Source organism: Hemicordylus capensis, chromosome 2 (assembly GCF_027244095.1).
Source record: "Hemicordylus capensis ecotype Gifberg chromosome 2, rHemCap1.1.pri, whole genome shotgun sequence".
NCBI lineage: Eukaryota > Metazoa > Chordata > Lepidosauria > Squamata > Cordylidae > Hemicordylus > Hemicordylus capensis.
In genome coordinates this window covers 332808142-332826043 of record NC_069658.1, presented here as the reverse complement: position 1 = coordinate 332826043, position 17902 = coordinate 332808142, and the positions used below count along the sequence as shown (strand labels likewise).

Sequence of the window (17902 nt, the reverse complement as noted above, 5' to 3'; positions counted from 1 at the left end):
GGGGGGCTCATGATGTCATCAGCCACCCCTTGATTGGCCACAAGGCAGGGGCGTAGCAAGGTTGGAGTGGGCCCAGAGACAAGATTTAAAAATGGGACCCTAAATTATTTTTTAAAGGGGTTTGTAAATTGTGGACAATGCAAGTCATTTAATGGCACTAGAGAAAAACATGCTGTTCTGGTTTCACATCAGTTTTGGAGAATGAATACAACTGAAGGAAGCCCAGGCGGGTGCACGGCTGGGAGAGTCAGTTATGTGACTAGCCTCGGGGGGGGGGCTACCAAGGCAGTGGGCCCCCAGACAACTGTCTCCCCTTGCCCTATTATAGTTACGCCCCTGCCACATGGGGGCAACAGGCAGACCCAATACTATTTAAGCCATTTCAAGCAATGGATCATAGAGAGTGCTGAGCAGAACAGAACATGCACAGATAGCCCCTACAGTTGCAGCTCTCTATCACAAACATGGTGGCCAGCTGCTGGAAGCTACCTGTACAAGCAACGCTCTCCCCCCCCACCCCCATGGAAAATGAAAGGCAGGAAGGCTCTCTTCTTGCCCTACCTCAGTAAAAACTGCAATACAAAGTTGGGCTTCTCAGGGTTCAGCATATTGTGTAGGCTCTACATGAGCATTAACAGCTGGGTTTACTGCCTCCTACCCTGCTTTTGATGATTGTGACAACAGTTCTTATAAGAAATAGTCTTGACTGTCAATGCGTTTACCGGAGACTAGCATCCATGTTTGTAAGATTTATTAAGATTATTATTAAGTCTATCAAAAAAACTGAAAGGACTTTACACCAGGTGAATCTCTGCCAAAATATACAAAGAATTGCTCACAATCCTTGTCAGCAGAGGAAGTATTTACTGACCAAGTCAGAGTAGGCAAACCACAATGTACTGCCAAGAGGTCTTTGAAATGTATATATGAATGAAGCTATGTAAAATAAGATAATATTTCCTTTGGGGCATACATATACATTGAAAAACAGCACAGCTAAATCCAGTGGCTTACATCACAGTTTTTCAACATATCTAGTGCAGACTCAGCTGTATAGTCATGAAAGGATGGGAAGTATACTATACAGAGACATGTTAATAGAGAACTGGACTTCAAAATAAGGAAAGAGAATTACTTGAATACAACATTGAGGCCGTTCTCATGACACGAGCTGCCTGGTTTACTCCAGGTAGCTCATTTTATCTGGAGTGCTGGATGCCAAGAGCTCCTGGCTGTTCTAGAATCGGGTAGCCCAACTTTTTAACCCAGTGTTTTAGTTCAGCTGTGGTTCATTTTACCTCAGCAGGTGATTGTGTGAATGATCGCCCCTGGGTGAAAAAGGCTTCTGCCTGGCCCACCAGCATTTCTGGCTGCAAGCTGGAGGGAAAGAGTGGTTACGCTGAGTGTGGTGGCTGTTCTAATGAGAGCAGCTGCTGTGCTCATGGTGTGGAGCACTCTGGGATGAGGGAGGGATGCTGGCGGTCCCTATTTGGGATGATGGATGCGTGCACCAGTGTGCAGCACCCTGACCACGTCCCCTGCATTTGACATCAGGCACAGGGGCCATGGTCAGATGCAGAAACGGGTCCTCCAGGCCCTGTTCTCAAGCTGCTTCAGCCAGCGCTGGGTTCCCAGCCTGTCTGGAAGCACCTCTGTCTGCCTCAAAAGGCTGGGAACACAGCGCTGGCTGAAGCAGCTTGTGGACAGGGCTGAGCAGCCTCATGTCTATGTCTGACCTCGCCCCCTGCACCTGACATCCGATGCAGGGGCCACCAGCGGTGGGTTGCACCCTCACCGCTGGCAGCTTCCTACACTGCTGGTAAGGTGAGGCGAGGCAAGGTAAAACTGTGTTGTTGATCAGCCTAGGGGTGTTGCTTAGTCAGTCAGATGAAGGAAACAAACCTGGAGCAACTATTATATGGGGCCAGCTTAGGCCTCTATTGGCTCGAAGTTTCCTGGACTGAAGAGCTGCAGTACCAGTTCTAGCCATTATATGGGTGATGCTGCAGGACAGCAGAGAGCAGACTCCATCTCCCTTTGCTTGGGAGTTGCTGTGGGGGTGTAGTAGCAAGGCACCCAAGCCCCACTGCCAACACTCCAGGGTTATAGGCCTTAGCACCTTATACCCAGTTCTGTTTTCTTGCAGGGCTGTTTGATTCACAAGGCAGTGTTCCAGGGGCCACATAACTGTATTTTGCCACATTGCCTCATCTCAAGATAAGGTCTGACATACAGCACAGATATTCTGTTTGAGTTTCAGCAAAGCATTTGCACAATTGCTCATGAGTGCTTTTGCACAAATGCATGATATTGTGCAAATGCAGTTGCATGTGGAAGACTATTAGAAATAATGGTCATCATGCAACTGTGTTTTCAGAACTTTGTGTGTTTGAGCAAGAACACACTTGTGCAATTTGCTGAAATGCAAATGGAAGTGTATGCTGTATGTTTGTGGACTTCACAGCTATAGAACACACTTATGCTTGGGTAATACAGAGTCATCAGTTAGGGGTTGGCACGAGGAGCAGATGTGCTTCCTAAAATTTCCTTGAAGAAGCAGACTGGCAATGAGCCTTCATTTTGGGGAAGGCACACAAAGGAATATATTATAATTCATATGAAAACATATGAATTGCAGTATTATCATACATTTATTGATATATGCCAAGGGTTGCAGGGGTTTGGGGTGTGGCTGTATGGAAGAAAATAAAATTACTTTGATTTATGGACTGTGATATGGCTGCTCCTACACATGTGAAGACTGTGTGCATATAGAAATAGCTGGGAGCATGCCAGTTTTAAAAACCCTTTAGCAGTTGTGTTCAACCGAAGCAACTTTATGGAGAGAACAGGAGGTTGAGTCCCCCCCGCCCCCCATCTGCAAAATATATTAAGATTGAGCATTTCCCCCCCGCCCCTGTAAATTAAAAAAGCATTAGCAACACCAGCATTGCGCTAGTCTGGATGTCAGCCAATGTTTCCTACTACAGCACTCAAAGTGCTCCAATATATGTATTTCCAATAACATCCAAATGAAAACACCACTTTACATTTGCATTTTCTTAGGTAGAAAACATAATAATAAAACACTGAGACAACTGGAGTGATGATGTAGAAGAATAATGGAGAAAAAGTGAAACAGTACAAGCAAGGACAAATTATATGGCGTCCTCCTTGGTCATTAGAGTCAGTTATTGCTTGAGCATATGGGACTGGACAAAAATGACACAAACCATTTTGCTAGGTTGAATCAACAGCCATATTTCACAAGAGTAATGAAGCCTGCATCTGAATGTAAAACTCTCACCTCCATATCTTGCCTACAGACTAAAACATTGGTCGTAAAAATATTCATGGCTGTGGCAGTTAGCAGGGTGGCACACAATGTGGCAGAAGCATCCTGGGCAAGACAAATGGGGTAAGTATATCCTGCTGTGTTGCCTCTCAGCTGCTATTGTACTCTATGAGGCTATTACAAAGTAGCAGGCTTCAAGCATGTTGGTTACTCCAGGGTTCCCTGCTTTTGGATTCCCTTCTCACCGTGAATCAGCACACTGGCTGGGAAATGCTGTGCTACAACACTTCTCATAACACATCTTGAACACTGCTTGTAGATGAGGGTAAAAAAAGCAAAGCTATTCACACGTGCAGGCAAAACTGGGCTAAGGAAACCCAGTCCGGTTTTGCCGGCACGTGTGAACCACTAGGAACTGCGCAGCTCCCAACGGCGGCCCTGCGGCAGACCTGCTTAGGGAGTCTGCGGCTTAGCTTGGGCTTTGGGTGCGAGGGCACTCTTAAGCCGGGCTTAGTGCTTGTGTGTCGGCACAGCGCTGCACTTACATGTGAGTAGCCACCAAGCGAGTGCCAGGAGGATCCCTCTAATGCACCACGCTCTCGCATCCCAGCCCCCAACCCTCCACATTGCTGGCAGCCTGGCAGTAGCCAGCAATCGTCTGGGCGGGTGATCCATCCACCCAGAAAGGAGCCCTTGATCATCTGCTGGGGAGGTGAGCATTTTAAGGCTTCCTTCCATGTAGATCTGAGCCTTTTCTCACTGTTCATGAGGATGGGTTCTGTGTGGAGTTACTGGAGTTACTGCTGTCTGGATTTGAAGGATTTTATTATTATTATTAGTCAATTGAGAGAAACAGGAAAATGTGATCTAACATCTCTCATGTTCAGTCTAGTTTTGGATGTATTTGTTTTCTTTTGTTTTTACCCTTCTCTTTTTTAGAGTTTGCTGATCTAGCACATTGTGATAATTACACAAAAGGTTTGAATTTAAATAGCCTCATGGCTCAACTTGGAAATCAAGGCAATCTTTGCCTCATGGTTATTTTTGACAAATATAGACAATTGAATAAAACTGCACAGTCTTTACTAGGGTTTGAAATCACATCCTCAATATCCAGCTGATGCTTATTTCATCTGAGATACAAACAGTGTGTTGCCATGGAAGCATTACAGGTATAGAATGCAGTGCATGCAAGTAGGAAAGTCATGTTGTAATTATGTTAATCTTCATGTTAGTTTGTGTAAGGAGAATGCCTTAATCATATAAACAGAATTCAGCTAGCTGAGTGTATTTTGTAATCAGCAATTAGGGATTATTTAGACAGGCCTAGCTCAGTCAGTAGCCAATGAGATCTTGGTGGCTGGTTTGTCTATGTTTCATATTTTTCCTCTCTGATAACCGAAGAAGATAGAAATGCCCTCACAAACAGACCTTGCATCCAGTTTGGAATTCAGTGCTTAAAACTGGCTGAAAACAATGATCTTTTTACCTAATGGGTTATAAAACTGAAAAAAACACTCATATGCAATCCTACAAGTTATTACGAACTCTAAGGAAACAGCATCTCTAATATTTGAGTCATTTGCATGTTAGACAATATTAAAATCATTAAACTTTGTTGGATGTTGACTCATTCCAGTAGTACTGGATGAAACTATATGATGCACAGAACAAACAGTTTTCAGCTCAAGGAATGATTGACTCTAGCAATATTAGTCAGTAATATTAATTGCTAAAGTTGTTAGCAATTAATCATTCCTTGAGCTGAGAACTGTTTGTATCTCAGATGAAACAAGCATCACCCTTATGTGCACACCCCTTAATTTAGCCAAGTCTTGAAGTGAATGGCCTTCCATAATTGTTTATTAACATAATAACCCCCATCCCATGAGATCAAAGAACATCAGAGGGAATAATCTTGGTGAACATAAGAGGGAACAGTCTTGGTGGTTATGAATATACTCAGTGAAATCTATATAGGCTTGCTATATTCTTGTCCCTAAAAGAGTAGTATAAGTCATTTTATATAAGGTCAATTGTCTGCAGAAGAGAGGTTTGCTACAAACAAGAGTTATTAATTCACATGACCAGCCACAGCAGGGTAGGAGTGGGAGCCACAGGACCCACTCCTACCCTGCTGATCCGGAGCAGGGCTACCCTAATTTCTTATTTTGGCTTTAACCAAGGTTAAAGCCTCACAGCTCTGAAGTTATTGCACAGCCCCAATAATGTGAGCAATCAGGGCTATTTGTGGGAGCTCCCCGTAGCCTGGCTTGTTCTTCTCCATAAAGAATAAAGCAGCCAGGATTATAAAGCATATATAAAGCAGCCAGGAAGATGGGAGCTGCCTGCACAATGCAGGTAGACTCTCCGCTGCCTGTACAATGCATTGTGGGATACTGGAGGACTTCCTCCTCCTGATCCTCATCAAGAACATTGCTGCCATGCCAATCGTGTGAGCACATGGCATGACAGCACCAGGTGAACCCTAGCTCCTGTTTCCTGCCTTTCCCCACAGTCCTCACTAGCCCCAGACTCATGGGTCATCTGAACAACTCTATTATTTGGCAGAAGTGAGTATGTTTGGATTTTCATAGTGGGTGAAGAAATCCAAGATGTAAAATGACTTACCCAAGGCACAAAATACACTGCATCAATATCTGGTACCATATCTGACAATTAAATGTAACTATTGAGTAAGGTTTTCACCTCTGTAGTTTTCTTTGTACTGAATGGTACTATTGAGGAATCTGTGTATCTTTTCAATGTTAAGTCAACTCTTAGTGTGATTAAGCACCCCAGTATTTGCAATTAATCAAAGTCAAGGAATCAGTGTATTGGGAGATCCATCAATGAATTTGATCATTTCTATTGAGACCTAATAGGACAAAAAATCAAGTTCTACTGGTGATTAAATATATAGTTAAACATAGACAAATGGAACAATGACAGGGGTCTTAGTTTCTTTTATTGGAAAAGTAATGAGATTCATGAATATGATAAACTCTTCTAGATAGTCTGAAGGAATGGTAAGAGTGGAACTTGTAAGGAAATGAAAGGATGAGATAAATCTGATGGTTTACTGGGTCAACAAAGTCTGTCTGCCTCCTCTCACCAAGGCCAGTTCAGGATTCTTGCTCACATATGATAGACAAGGAAGAGCTTCTAAAATATAGGATGAAGCCAGATTTTGCTGGACTTGAAGATTCAATCATTTCCTTGATGATAAATGTATCACTTGTCCTGGTGGGTGGGGGGGGGGGAGAATTGATTATTTATTATGTTTATGTACCACTCAACTGAACAGAGTCTTCAAAGTGGTTTATGAAAAGAACATTAAAAATAAAATCTTAAAACAACAACTCTAAACACAATTAAAAGAGCCAGTAAGTGGATATAAAGCCAGAAGAAGTCAGGGAAGCAGCTATTACAAGGTAAAAAGCTTTCCAGAAGAGGAAGGGTTTCATCTGGCAGATACAAACAGATACAAAGAAGTTGACTGATAAAGCTCTCTAGGGAGGGCATTCCATAGACAGGAGGTGGTGGTGAGGTGGGGAGCGGGGACGCTACTGAGTAGGCTTTCTCCCTGACAGCCACCCATCACACCATTATGGACAGCAGCAACCAGAGAAGAGTTCTGAAGATGATCTTAAAGAACAGGCAGGGACATATCAGAGAAGTTGCTCCTTCAGACAGACTGGCCCTGGGCCATTTGGTGCCATGAACTTGGAGAAAACAAAATCTCTAACAAATGTTTATGAAGCTAGTTGGGGTTATTACCATAAATTCACTAGTATTTATGATATGTTTGATATCCAAATCACACTGATATTTCTTAAACCATTACTAAGGTCATTCACATGACCTTGTAGCCTGGGGCAGGGAGGGCTGGAGGGGGAGGCAGGATCGCACCTACCTTCCACCCAGATGATCCTCGTGGTGTCTTCGGCCACTCGAAGTGCACTGCTTGTGCGCTCACACGAGCCATGCTGCCAAGAGTGGCACAGCCATCTGGAGGCCGGGAAATGAAGCCCCACCTCTAGAAATCCCACAATGCACTGCATAAGGAGCATGGTGCACTGGGAGATTTCTCACTGCCGAATGCTCTAGCCGCCCGGCTCTGTGGCTGGTTGGTCTGCAGGCAGCCTGAGCAGCCACACAACCAGGGTCTGAGGAAGAAGGGTGTACCTGTGCCCTTCTACTTCAGTAAAAGCCTGGGTAAAATACTTGGGCAGCTTGGTGGGGCAGCGCTACAATCAGGCCCAGGCCCAATCCTGGCACTCCACACAAGCAGCCCTAACCAGGTAGGGCTGTGCAAGCCCAGGTAGGGCTGCTTGTGTGAACAGCCACACACTTTCTCTCTCTCTCTCTCTATAGAGCAAACATCCTCACATCCAAAAACATTATCTGGGAGATGCACAAGGCTGTCATAGTGATTACCTAAATTGGTTACCATTTCTGTATCTGGAGGGAGAATTTCTAGCAAACTCCTACATAATGGTGGATTTGCCCAGAGCCACTTGGAGACTGGCTCTGTGAAAGTGACTCTGGATCAGACCGATATCTGATATGAGGTTTCAGTGGGGCTTATTCCTAAACAGACATGTGGCTGCAGACTTGATGTGTTGGATAACATTCTCATGAAAAGCCCAAGTGAAAATCTTTGGTGTATGTTAGGGAAGAATTAGACGTTATGATATAAACATGGAGTTCCAAAGCTTGTTTCATTTACAACACTAATGTGGGGGCAAACATTTTAGGAAGAAATTAGTGGACATTTCTTGTATACCTGTTGTTATTGTCCTGCTAAATCTGGTTTATTGAGCATAATAAATGGTGGCGATGACAACGGTGATGGTGACCACTACTGTGACTACTTAGTTTCTTGGTTTCTGCACCATATGAAAACATGTCTCTTTAAAGTGGCCTTTAATTTGTACTGATGGCTTTAGTGCTTCTGCACTTTGTAGCACTAATTTGCCTCTTTTTAAGGTTGCCCTTGAGCTTTGTTTTTATTATAGCCATATTCAATTGCTTAATTTATTGCATTTTAATGATGTAGTGTTTTTATTTTAATGTACATCACCTTGAGCACAGGAAAGGCAAGATATGAATATTTTAAATAAATGCACAATAAATCTCCAGGAAGGAAGCAGCAGGCATGAGGGGTAAGTACTCCTCCTTCCCTGTAACTCTCTTCTCTCTCCATGTCCTCACACCACATTTCCATTATCTTAGCAGCCATGGGCTTAGGAATATATATGTGCAGAGAAAACATCACACTCCACCCTTAAACTGAGAATCAGGAAACACAGTCATCTTTCTGCAGCATTTGGGCGTTGTAGCAGCCCAGACGTTGGTTATTACCATGTGATTTTATCTCACTTTTTAAAATCTTTGTCACTTTCTGTTCTTGAAGCTTTCTGGCAATATGACTTCTTTTACATCTGGGAAGAGAATCATAGTGAGCAATTGACATCCAACAGCTGAAGGTTCTGCATATATCACAATGACCTGAGCTGGGTGGATGACATGAGCAACACTGGAAAAAAGGAAGCCTGGCATGACCGAGGTGGAAGGGTGGAATACAAATCATACAAACATCAAGCAGTCAGATCACATCACATATATTACAGAAGTATTCCGCTCCCTTCAGCTTTAGGATTACAGTAAGTGGATAGATGAGTTATTGATATTATATACTGAATTGATGTTTGAAGTTAGTCTATAAGAAAAGAGCAGGACTAACCTTAGGACATGGTCCTATATTCTTTATACCAATCTCAGATTTAGTTTTCCTGTGAAAAGAAGATGATAAACAAGTGTGAACACTCATTGCTTTAGCATCAGAGCAGCCACCATATAAGTTCATCTAACGTTCCACAAATCATGCACTGAACTGTTCTTAGGATAATTTCACATCTGAAGTCAAGACTGAGAAAAATGTATTCTTTTGACTCAGTCTACAGATATTGGGTGGGTTTGTTTTGATGGCTTCTTCAGCAGCGTCTGCCATCATTGCTTCACTGTATAATGGGCATATTTATTTCCACTTGGGAAGGCAGGAAGGAAGGAGACAATTAACTTGTTGCATATGAATTTATATAAGGCTTTCTGGAATGCTCAGGGATGGGGTTGCACAGACAAGGACAGCTAAGGCAAATTAATAGAATTGGGTGGCAATTGACCAAACTGAAGACTTGTTCTACATTTTATGCTTGAAAATAAATGTTCTTTGATGTGCATTTATTGAATTTATTTGTAAATTAACACATTAACTTTTAACTGGAAATTTTTGGCATGGTTGCAACCCAGCTGTTTGAACTGATTTTCTATAATGCCCCTTCTTAAAGCTGCTTAAAGAACAACTAGAGTTATGTACAATTTGTGTTTGTGTGTGGAGTTGAATGGCAAGGACCAATCTATCACAGTGTAGTTTGTCCTAACAATCCCATTGTCACAAGCCAACCAAGAACCTAGGAGATTTCAAACCAATTGGAAGCCAGTGCCTAAAACAGGAAGCAAGGGGAAAACAGCCCACCAAAATGGAGCTTGGAATACTCAGAACATTCAAAACATTCTGAGCTTGTTTTGTTGGAACAACTGGCTTGCCCAGTTATTCTGACGGAATGTTCCAGGGATTTTTATTCCGTTCCATGCTTGGAACGTAATGCAAATCCCATTCTGTGCACATCCCTAATCCACATCACATAGTTCCATAAATTGACCTTTTTACTGGGAACTGCCCATTTCTCCTGGCAAGCAACATCTTCACTGTCATGTGATGCAGTCACATGGCAGAATGTAGACTGGGATTCTGCCAAAAAGAGTGGCTCTATGTCTATTTCTGTTTGCCCTTTTATTATAAACCTTGCCCACAACGGGTGACGTAATTGTATCAAGGGGGCATAATGGCTAGGATTCTGGAACATTAGTTGCATTAAATTCCCTCCCACCTCCTAAGGTTCCAGATCCTGGTACTTAACAATAATACTTAGTATTTGTATGCCTTCAAGTGCTCAGAGCTCTTCATATGCATTTTCTTATCATGATTAAAACAGCTTTGTAACATAAGTAGTACTGTTCCCATATTGCAGTAGGGAACTGAGACTGAGAAGGAGCGGGCTGCCTAAGGGCTGCCTAACCTACTGAGTTCATGGTGGGGATGAAATTTGAACCAGGGAGGTCTGAGTCACCGCTCAGTCTCTCAACCATTATGCTACAGCAGCTCCCTTAACTACTTTTGTACACCTTCCTTCACTAGGAAGACACCTTTGCTATTACTTACACAGTCTGAGTTTATTACAATGCAAATAGTTCTGTGAAAATAAAAAGGAGGTCAGATGGTGCAATTGGGCGCAGTTGAAGATAAGGAGATAAGAGAATTGTTGTCCTGCAGACCTTGAGCTAGGCACAGGATTTCTAGTCACAAGAATCTCAGTGAGATCTGATTTTATCATGGATAAGAGACTTGTAGAAAGGAGGTGAAAGTTTCTGGTATACTCACAAGATTCTGTCACAGAGCATACATTCATTGAGGTGTGTCTCACCATCTGTGCCACAAACTTCCTGGGTGTTCCTCTTGCAAAGTACTCTTCCTCTGGTTTGAGGATACTTGCTGCAGTTAACCTAACAAAACAGTACCAAAAATGCAAGAATGCACATTTGCAGTTCTCCCCAGATTATACTTACGTTTGAGAGAGGTTGGCATTAGGCAATTGCTGGGGGTCAGGGCCCTAAGACTACCCCATGCCTACAGCTTTAATGTGGTAGTGGTCCCTCAGGGCCCACTCAGGTAGGATGGGTCCATGGAGGGCAGTTTCCTGAGGACCCCTTGAAACCTGGAGATTCCCTGCACTTGAGTACTCTTCAATAGATCTGCAACCCTTTAGTAGTTCCATTGGGCTCAATAAGTAAGAGTCAACTTTAACCTCAATTTTGCACTCAAGGTATTCACAGAATTAAAGCAAATGGTATGTGGGCATGGGGACCTTGCACAAATTGATGGTTCTTCATTTTGAAATAAACATATGTTTATTTCCCTAATTTGTATTTTTTTTCAACATTCTCACCAGGTATTTGTGGATCAATAGCTGTGCCGAAAATTCCAGGTTGTGGTCATTACAAGGATCTGATATGCTTCGTTATATTTCTGGCAGCAATCATTTATGCCTTTGTCATCTTGAAGTTGGGTGACTTCATTGACTTTTATGTGGAACTGTCTTTAAATACTAGCCTGACAGTAAAGCTGGTACAGAATAAAATAGGGGTGCAGGGGAACCTATGAAGGTCTGGTTATACTGAACCAGACCATTGGGCCATCTAGCCCCAATTCTGCAGTGCTTCCCAGGCTCTTCAGCAGAGGTCTTTCCCAGAAAATGATACCTGATCCTTTAACAGCAGACACTGCGGTTTATTCTATCTATCTGTCTATCTGTCTGTCTGTCTGTCTATCTATCTATCCCACCTGACTCCAAAGGCTCTAGGCTCTCCAAGCACTTGCCCCACCACTGTTTCCACACATGTGATCGTGGCAGCACCATAAACTGGGCAAACTGATGAGATCACTGCATATAGCAGGGCAGTGATTCCTGGGGTTGGGTTTACAAGGCTGACCCACCCAGGAATTCTCTAATGGCTCTACTCTATTTTTTGTACAACAAATTTCAGGAAGGGGGACCCAGCCCCTTCCCTTTGGGGGCTAGCACACACCCTATCGCATTACTCATGAGAAGAACCATCCAGCAGAAGGCTGTCCGAACCCAGGCAATTTGAATGAGAGTAAATGGGGCTATTATGACGTTCTGCAAAAATCGGACTAGGAAAGCCTAGCCCGATTTTTGCAGATTGTCAGAACCACCGGGCTTGGCTGCAAGCCCAGTGATTCTAGAGTGGGTGACCCGCTCAACAAACCCTGCCCCCAAACCAGGTTTGCGGAGCGAGCGCTCGGCAAACCTGGTTTTCAAAATCATGAGTAGCCACAGCACAGCATGAGGGGAGGCAAAAAGCTGCCTCTCGACTCCGGGGGTCTCCCAGTATGCCCTGCACATTCGCACAGGACATACTGGGCCTTCTGGGGGTCACACGGCCCCCAAGCTCCCCAGCCCCCGCCGGCTCCGTCTCGGAGCCAGCAATCGTGTGGGCGGCTGATCCAGCCGCCCAGGGCTCCCTCTCCACTCGTGAGCGGGGAGAGCGGGCTTAGCCCATTCTCCCCGCTTACCCGAAGAAACCAGGTCTCACGGATATCTATCCTCAGTCCTGTTGTTTCCCTCGTCTGCTCACCCGGTACCACCAGGGGACATGGAGTGGCAACTGCTCCTTTGGGTTGCCTGGGGAGGAGGGGGTCATGGTGTAAAAGTTCTATTATTAACCACAAAGAATGGGGGGGGGGGACACACAAGCAGGGACCCCTTGATTTGGGTGGCCGAACTCATGAGAGCACAGTCCAATGGAAGACCAAAGTCTTGGAGCCTCTGGTCCTCCCCATTGGACTGGCCCCGTCATGAGAGGGCTAATCCCCTGGTGGCAAGCTGACACGGGGGCAGGAGTATGGTTTGTTGTCCCTGGACTGCTTTGCCGGGGTCAGCCATCTTCAGAGCATCCTTGGTCACAGTGGATCAGATCTGAGGATCCTTTGCCTGCCCTCATATACAGATTCCTTCCCAGGAAGTCCTCATGATCCCTTCCTGGAGTAGTGCCATTCAGTATCCGCCCTCCCTCCCCAGCAGTTGTGTTGTGCGAGACAGTTTTGCTTCGGGGCTCTTACGAGGGCAGCAGTAGATCTGCTGTCAGGAGAAGGGCTTGCATGCCATTTAAAGGGATTTAAATGCCTTTCCCTGCCAAGGGCAAGTGCTCCATTCACTCCAAAAGGGCATAGTTGCACTCAGCATACTCCCTTGAAGATCACTTCAAAGAAAATATGGCAAGCAGTGGGGAAACCACACACCCCACTACCGTACATTTTTACAGGTCATGCCACAGCAGAGTAGCAGAGTCTACTCATAGAGTTTAAATCTATGCTACAATCAATCAGCTTCATCCTCTCACTCATGTTCATGTCTGCTCTGCAGTTCAACTGCTCCAAAGGTCCCCAATTATAAACCAATTGTACCTATGTGCATTAGTGGTAGGAGAACCACCATGATGATGTTGCAGTGGCCCGGGATACCAGCACCTTGGATGTCAAGGTTATGCTGTTACTCCTCAGTTGGCCAAGTCATCTTCGAAGAAACCTCCAAGTGTATCTCTTAGAGTTCTCTATCCATTAAGTACTGTAGGTCTTTAAAGACCTGTTTTATATCCATTTGCCTGTCATTGCTTTCCCCAAATAACCTGCCCTATAGAATCTTTATTAACTGTGGGCCTTGGAATGCAATATTAATATGAGCAAAGAACAGGGACATTTTAACAGGCAAAACCAAGGTTGACATTTTATGCACACTTACTTGGGAGTAAATCCCATTGAACTTAATGTCTGAGACTTACTTCCAGTTCTAAGTAAACATGTCTAGGACTGAGCTGCCTGCATTCCTAGCACTGTGAATGAAAGAGTCTCACCTTTTCGCCAACAACTTCAGGACATTCACCTTCAAGCTTTAGTGTAAGGGCATCTTCAGTTCTCCTGCAAACAGCAGAAGGGACATAAAATGTCTTATCATATACTCTAACAACTCACTAAAATGAGGGAAGCTTTATGGTCAGTTTATGGTCTTATATACATGAGAAATATCTAAGACAACATGCACCGAAGAACAAAATAGTTATGCTGAGGATGTAGAAACACCTGATGGCCAAGCCTAAGCATTCTAAATTGGACATGATACTCTGTTGGCTTGAGATATACTGGGATAGAAGATTCTCCCTCAGCCACATATTTGAAAACTGTGGGCCAATACCTTGCACATTTAAGGTCACCCACACTACCCCAACTGTTAACGAGTCTTCACTTCTCAGTATCCAGCATTACCCAACTGAAATATATTTCATAACTAGACAAAAGCTGCCAAGAGTAGTGTTGCGTTGTCAGCTTTGAGGATCTTTCCACATGACCATTGGGTGTAAAGCAGTTATGGGGAAAGTGCCTGAAAAGCCAGATTATGTTGGCACGCAGGTGAAGACAAACCACTCATGTGTACCCTCCTCTCATGTGCAGGATTCAGGTCTACATCTCACTGCAAATGCTTTAAAAATGGTGGTAACATTTCAAATATTAAATTGCATATGTCAGTGGATGTGTGTGATTGGCCAATGGGTTGGGAGCCATGTGGTATACACTTTCAAGTGTCTGTGCAACTGTCCGGCATGGCTGGCTGTCCTTATCTATGGGGAGGGGGCTGAGGGACTCTCCACAGAGGTGGGGATGGGTGGCAGCCGAGGGGAGAACCAGAGCATCCTGCCTTCCAGCGGAGGGTAGGCCCGCTAAGTCCGGACCACGCTGGAACAGCTGGGAGCTCCAACTGTGGAGCCAGGGGGTGGGGGGCAGGCAGCAGCAGGGAGGGGCTGGGAGAGAGGCACACATGAGTGATGACAGAGGTTCACCTTCTGAAGGGGGGGCCTGTGAGGGAGGAGGGAGGTCTGGGGAAGGAGCCAAAGCCAGCTGTATGGAATGAAGGTTTAAGCGGAATAAAGATGGGCATTGGCCCAACACAAAGGGATGGGAGGTGCATGGTTTGTGAAGAGGCATATAAGAGGCCAGCTAGGGATGAGAGGCTGGCTTGTTAGGAGTGCCTGTGGCCTCTGGAGAGAGACAGACACTAGGACCGACCAGCTGGGAAAGGAGGAGGAACAGGATGACACTCAACCCCTTCCCCTTCCCCGACTCTGAGGCCAAAGCTCGCTGAGCCCTTCTAAACTGTCTGCAGGGAGGCAAGGGAGTCTGTCTGGACAGCAACATGGCTCTCAAACTACCACCACACACCCAGTTGGTAGGGTAATCAGCCCTTAGTTTGGGGGAAGTGGAATCTCAACACAAAACCTATTTTATATTGAATGAATTGATCAAGTGGCAGTAGCCTTATATGAGGCTGCCTCTTGCCATTTCCACAGATTTCACTTATTGTATTTTGAAGTTAGGTCTTTCAGGACCCCCTAGGATCATGAGAAATTTTCACATGCACACATGCTTCCTCATTGACTCATACCATTATGAAGGAAGTCATTAAACATGGCTAGAGCTTCCAAATGAATGATGACCAATGTGACATTCCTAAAAGTGATACACCATCATTATCCTGAATTATCTGTCATCTTGGGAGCTTTTTGATCTCTGTGTTTGTTATGGGAAATCACCAAGATGTTTGATAGCTTGCAATGTTGTAAACACATTTAGTTGCCTACAATGAACACTTACAAGTTAAATGGCATTTTTAATGCACCAAGAGCTACTGCTTATACTCACACAATTTCTGAACACAGGAAACATATATTGTTGTATGTTTTTCCATCAGTGCCACAAACAGGTGACCTTAAGGCATTGCAGGTAGTCCCTTCCTCCTTTAGATCAGCTAGGATTTTAATGCAGTCCAACTAAAAAGAGGAGAAAAAAGAGCTATGTCTTTCTCAGATGCTGCTTCATGTGATTTTCAATTTGGTCAAAATGATGGAGACTAATTGTAACGTGTAAAGATCATGACTATCCAATTCTTGCCAATGACTTCAACTGAGCATTAAATGGTTGCAAATGATATTGGCAAGAGCTCTAGATGGGTCTTGTAGCAAGCATGACTTGTCCCCTTAGCTAAGCAGGGTCTACCCTGGTTGCATATGAATGGGAGACTTGATGTGTGAGCACTGTAAGATATTCCCCTCAGGGGACAGAGCTGCTCTGGGGAGAGCAGAAGGTTCCAAGTTCCCTCCCTGGCTTCTCCAAGATAGGGCTGAGAGAGATTTCTGCCTGCGACCTTGGAGAAGCCACTGCCAGTCTGTGAAGACAATACTGAGCTAGATAGACCAATGGTCTGACTCAGTATATGGCAGCTTCCTATGTTCCTATGTAAATGCCACCAGTAAAAATTCACTCAATTATGAACAAACAGGCTGATCCTAGGCATGTCTACTCTACAGTAAGGCAGCAATCCTAATCATGTAGACTAGAGCACAAGTCCCATGAACTCGGTCTTACATCTGATTGGATCATGCTGTCAGTCCCATTGAGATCAAGGGATAAATTGATTATGGAGATTATTTCTTCATGTGTCTTTAGGGTTGATGGAATCCATAGCACAACTGCCTGTAGATCATCCTGTATCATCTAGACCTTTGAGGCCAAATTTCTCTTTGATATATTTTTTTTAATTTTTAAGTCCACTTTGGTAGGCTTAACAGTGGTTAACCCCAATGATACCAGCCAAAGGGATGAATGAACAAACATGTAGAAACTGAACAGAAATTGTACAAGCTCTGACAGAACTTTTTTTATACAGTCATCCCTCACCAACCATGGTTTTCCCAATCACAATTTTGAGTATCAGCGACTGGGACATTTATTTATTTATTTATTTATTTAATCGAATTTGTACACCGCCCCAAACTTTCATCTCTGGGCAGTTAACAATAGCATAAAACAAGTTAAAAACATTTACAAAAACTTAAAACAATTTAACAATTAAAAAATAAACCAGAGATTAAAACCTAAAAAAAATAGAAAGCTGAGAAAGCTTGGGTGAAAAGATGGGTTTTCAGGTGTTTTTTGAAAATTGCCAGAGATGGAGAGGATCATATCTCAGCAGGGCGCGCATTCCACAATCTTGGGGCAACGACTGAGAAGGCCTGTCTCTGTGTAGCCACCAAACGAGTTGGTGGTAACTGGAGACGGACCTCCTCAGATGACCTCAATGGGCGGTGGGGCTCATAGTGAAGAAGACGCTCTCTTAGATACCCAGGGCCTAAGCCATTTAGGGCTTTATAACTAGCACTCTGTACTTTGTCCAGAAACCTATTGGCAGCCAGTGTAGCTCCATAGTAAAAGAGTAATGTGGTCTCACCGAGATGACCTAGAGACCAACTTGGCTGCTGCATTCTGAACTAACTGAAGTTTCCAGACTACGTACAAAAGCAGCCCCACGTAGAGCGCATTGCAGAAGTCAAATCTGGAGGATACCAACAGACGTACCACTGTTCTGAGGTCATTGGTCGCGAGAAACGGGGCAGCTGGAGAATCAGCCGGAGCTGATAGAAAGCACCTCTGGCCACCGCCTCAACCTGAGAAACCAGGGAGAGGTGTGAATCCAGAAGTACTCCCAGACTGCAAACCTGTTCCTTTTGGGGAAGTGTGACCCCATCTAGAACAGGGAGAACAAATTGTTTCTAGAGTTCTGACCCCGCACAATAAGTACCTCTGTCTTACCTGGATTCACCTTCAGTTTATTCTCCCTGATCCAGCCCATTACTGATTCCAGGCAGGCATTTAGGGAGGATATGCCAGCTCCTGAAGAAGTTGACATGGAGATGTAGATCTGGGTGTCATCAGCGTACTGGTAATACCCAGCTCCAAATCCCCTGATGATCTTGCCCAGCAGTTTGATGTAGATGTTAAAAAGCAATGGAGAAAGTATGGAGCCTTGATGGACACCATACTTAAGCTCAGATTTCGAAGAGCAACAATCTCCA

The 17902-nt window shown here is 44.3% G+C and overlaps 1 protein-coding gene across 1 annotated transcript in view; it reads right to left on the bottom strand.

Moving 5' to 3' along the window:
* Positions 1–17902, bottom strand: part of LOC128343996 (serine protease inhibitor Kazal-type 5-like) — a 226428-nt gene that overhangs the window by 41029 nt on the left and 167497 nt on the right. The window contains exons 17-21 of the mRNA XM_053293435.1: positions 15693–15820; positions 13853–13916; positions 10803–10924; positions 9045–9093; positions 7212–7353 (exon numbers count right to left, since the gene is read on the bottom strand). Of these exons, the coding sequence (XP_053149410.1) occupies positions 7212–7353; positions 9045–9093; positions 10803–10924; positions 13853–13916; positions 15693–15820 (505 nt within the window). The remainder of the gene's footprint in view (positions 1–7211; positions 7354–9044; positions 9094–10802; positions 10925–13852; positions 13917–15692; positions 15821–17902) is intronic.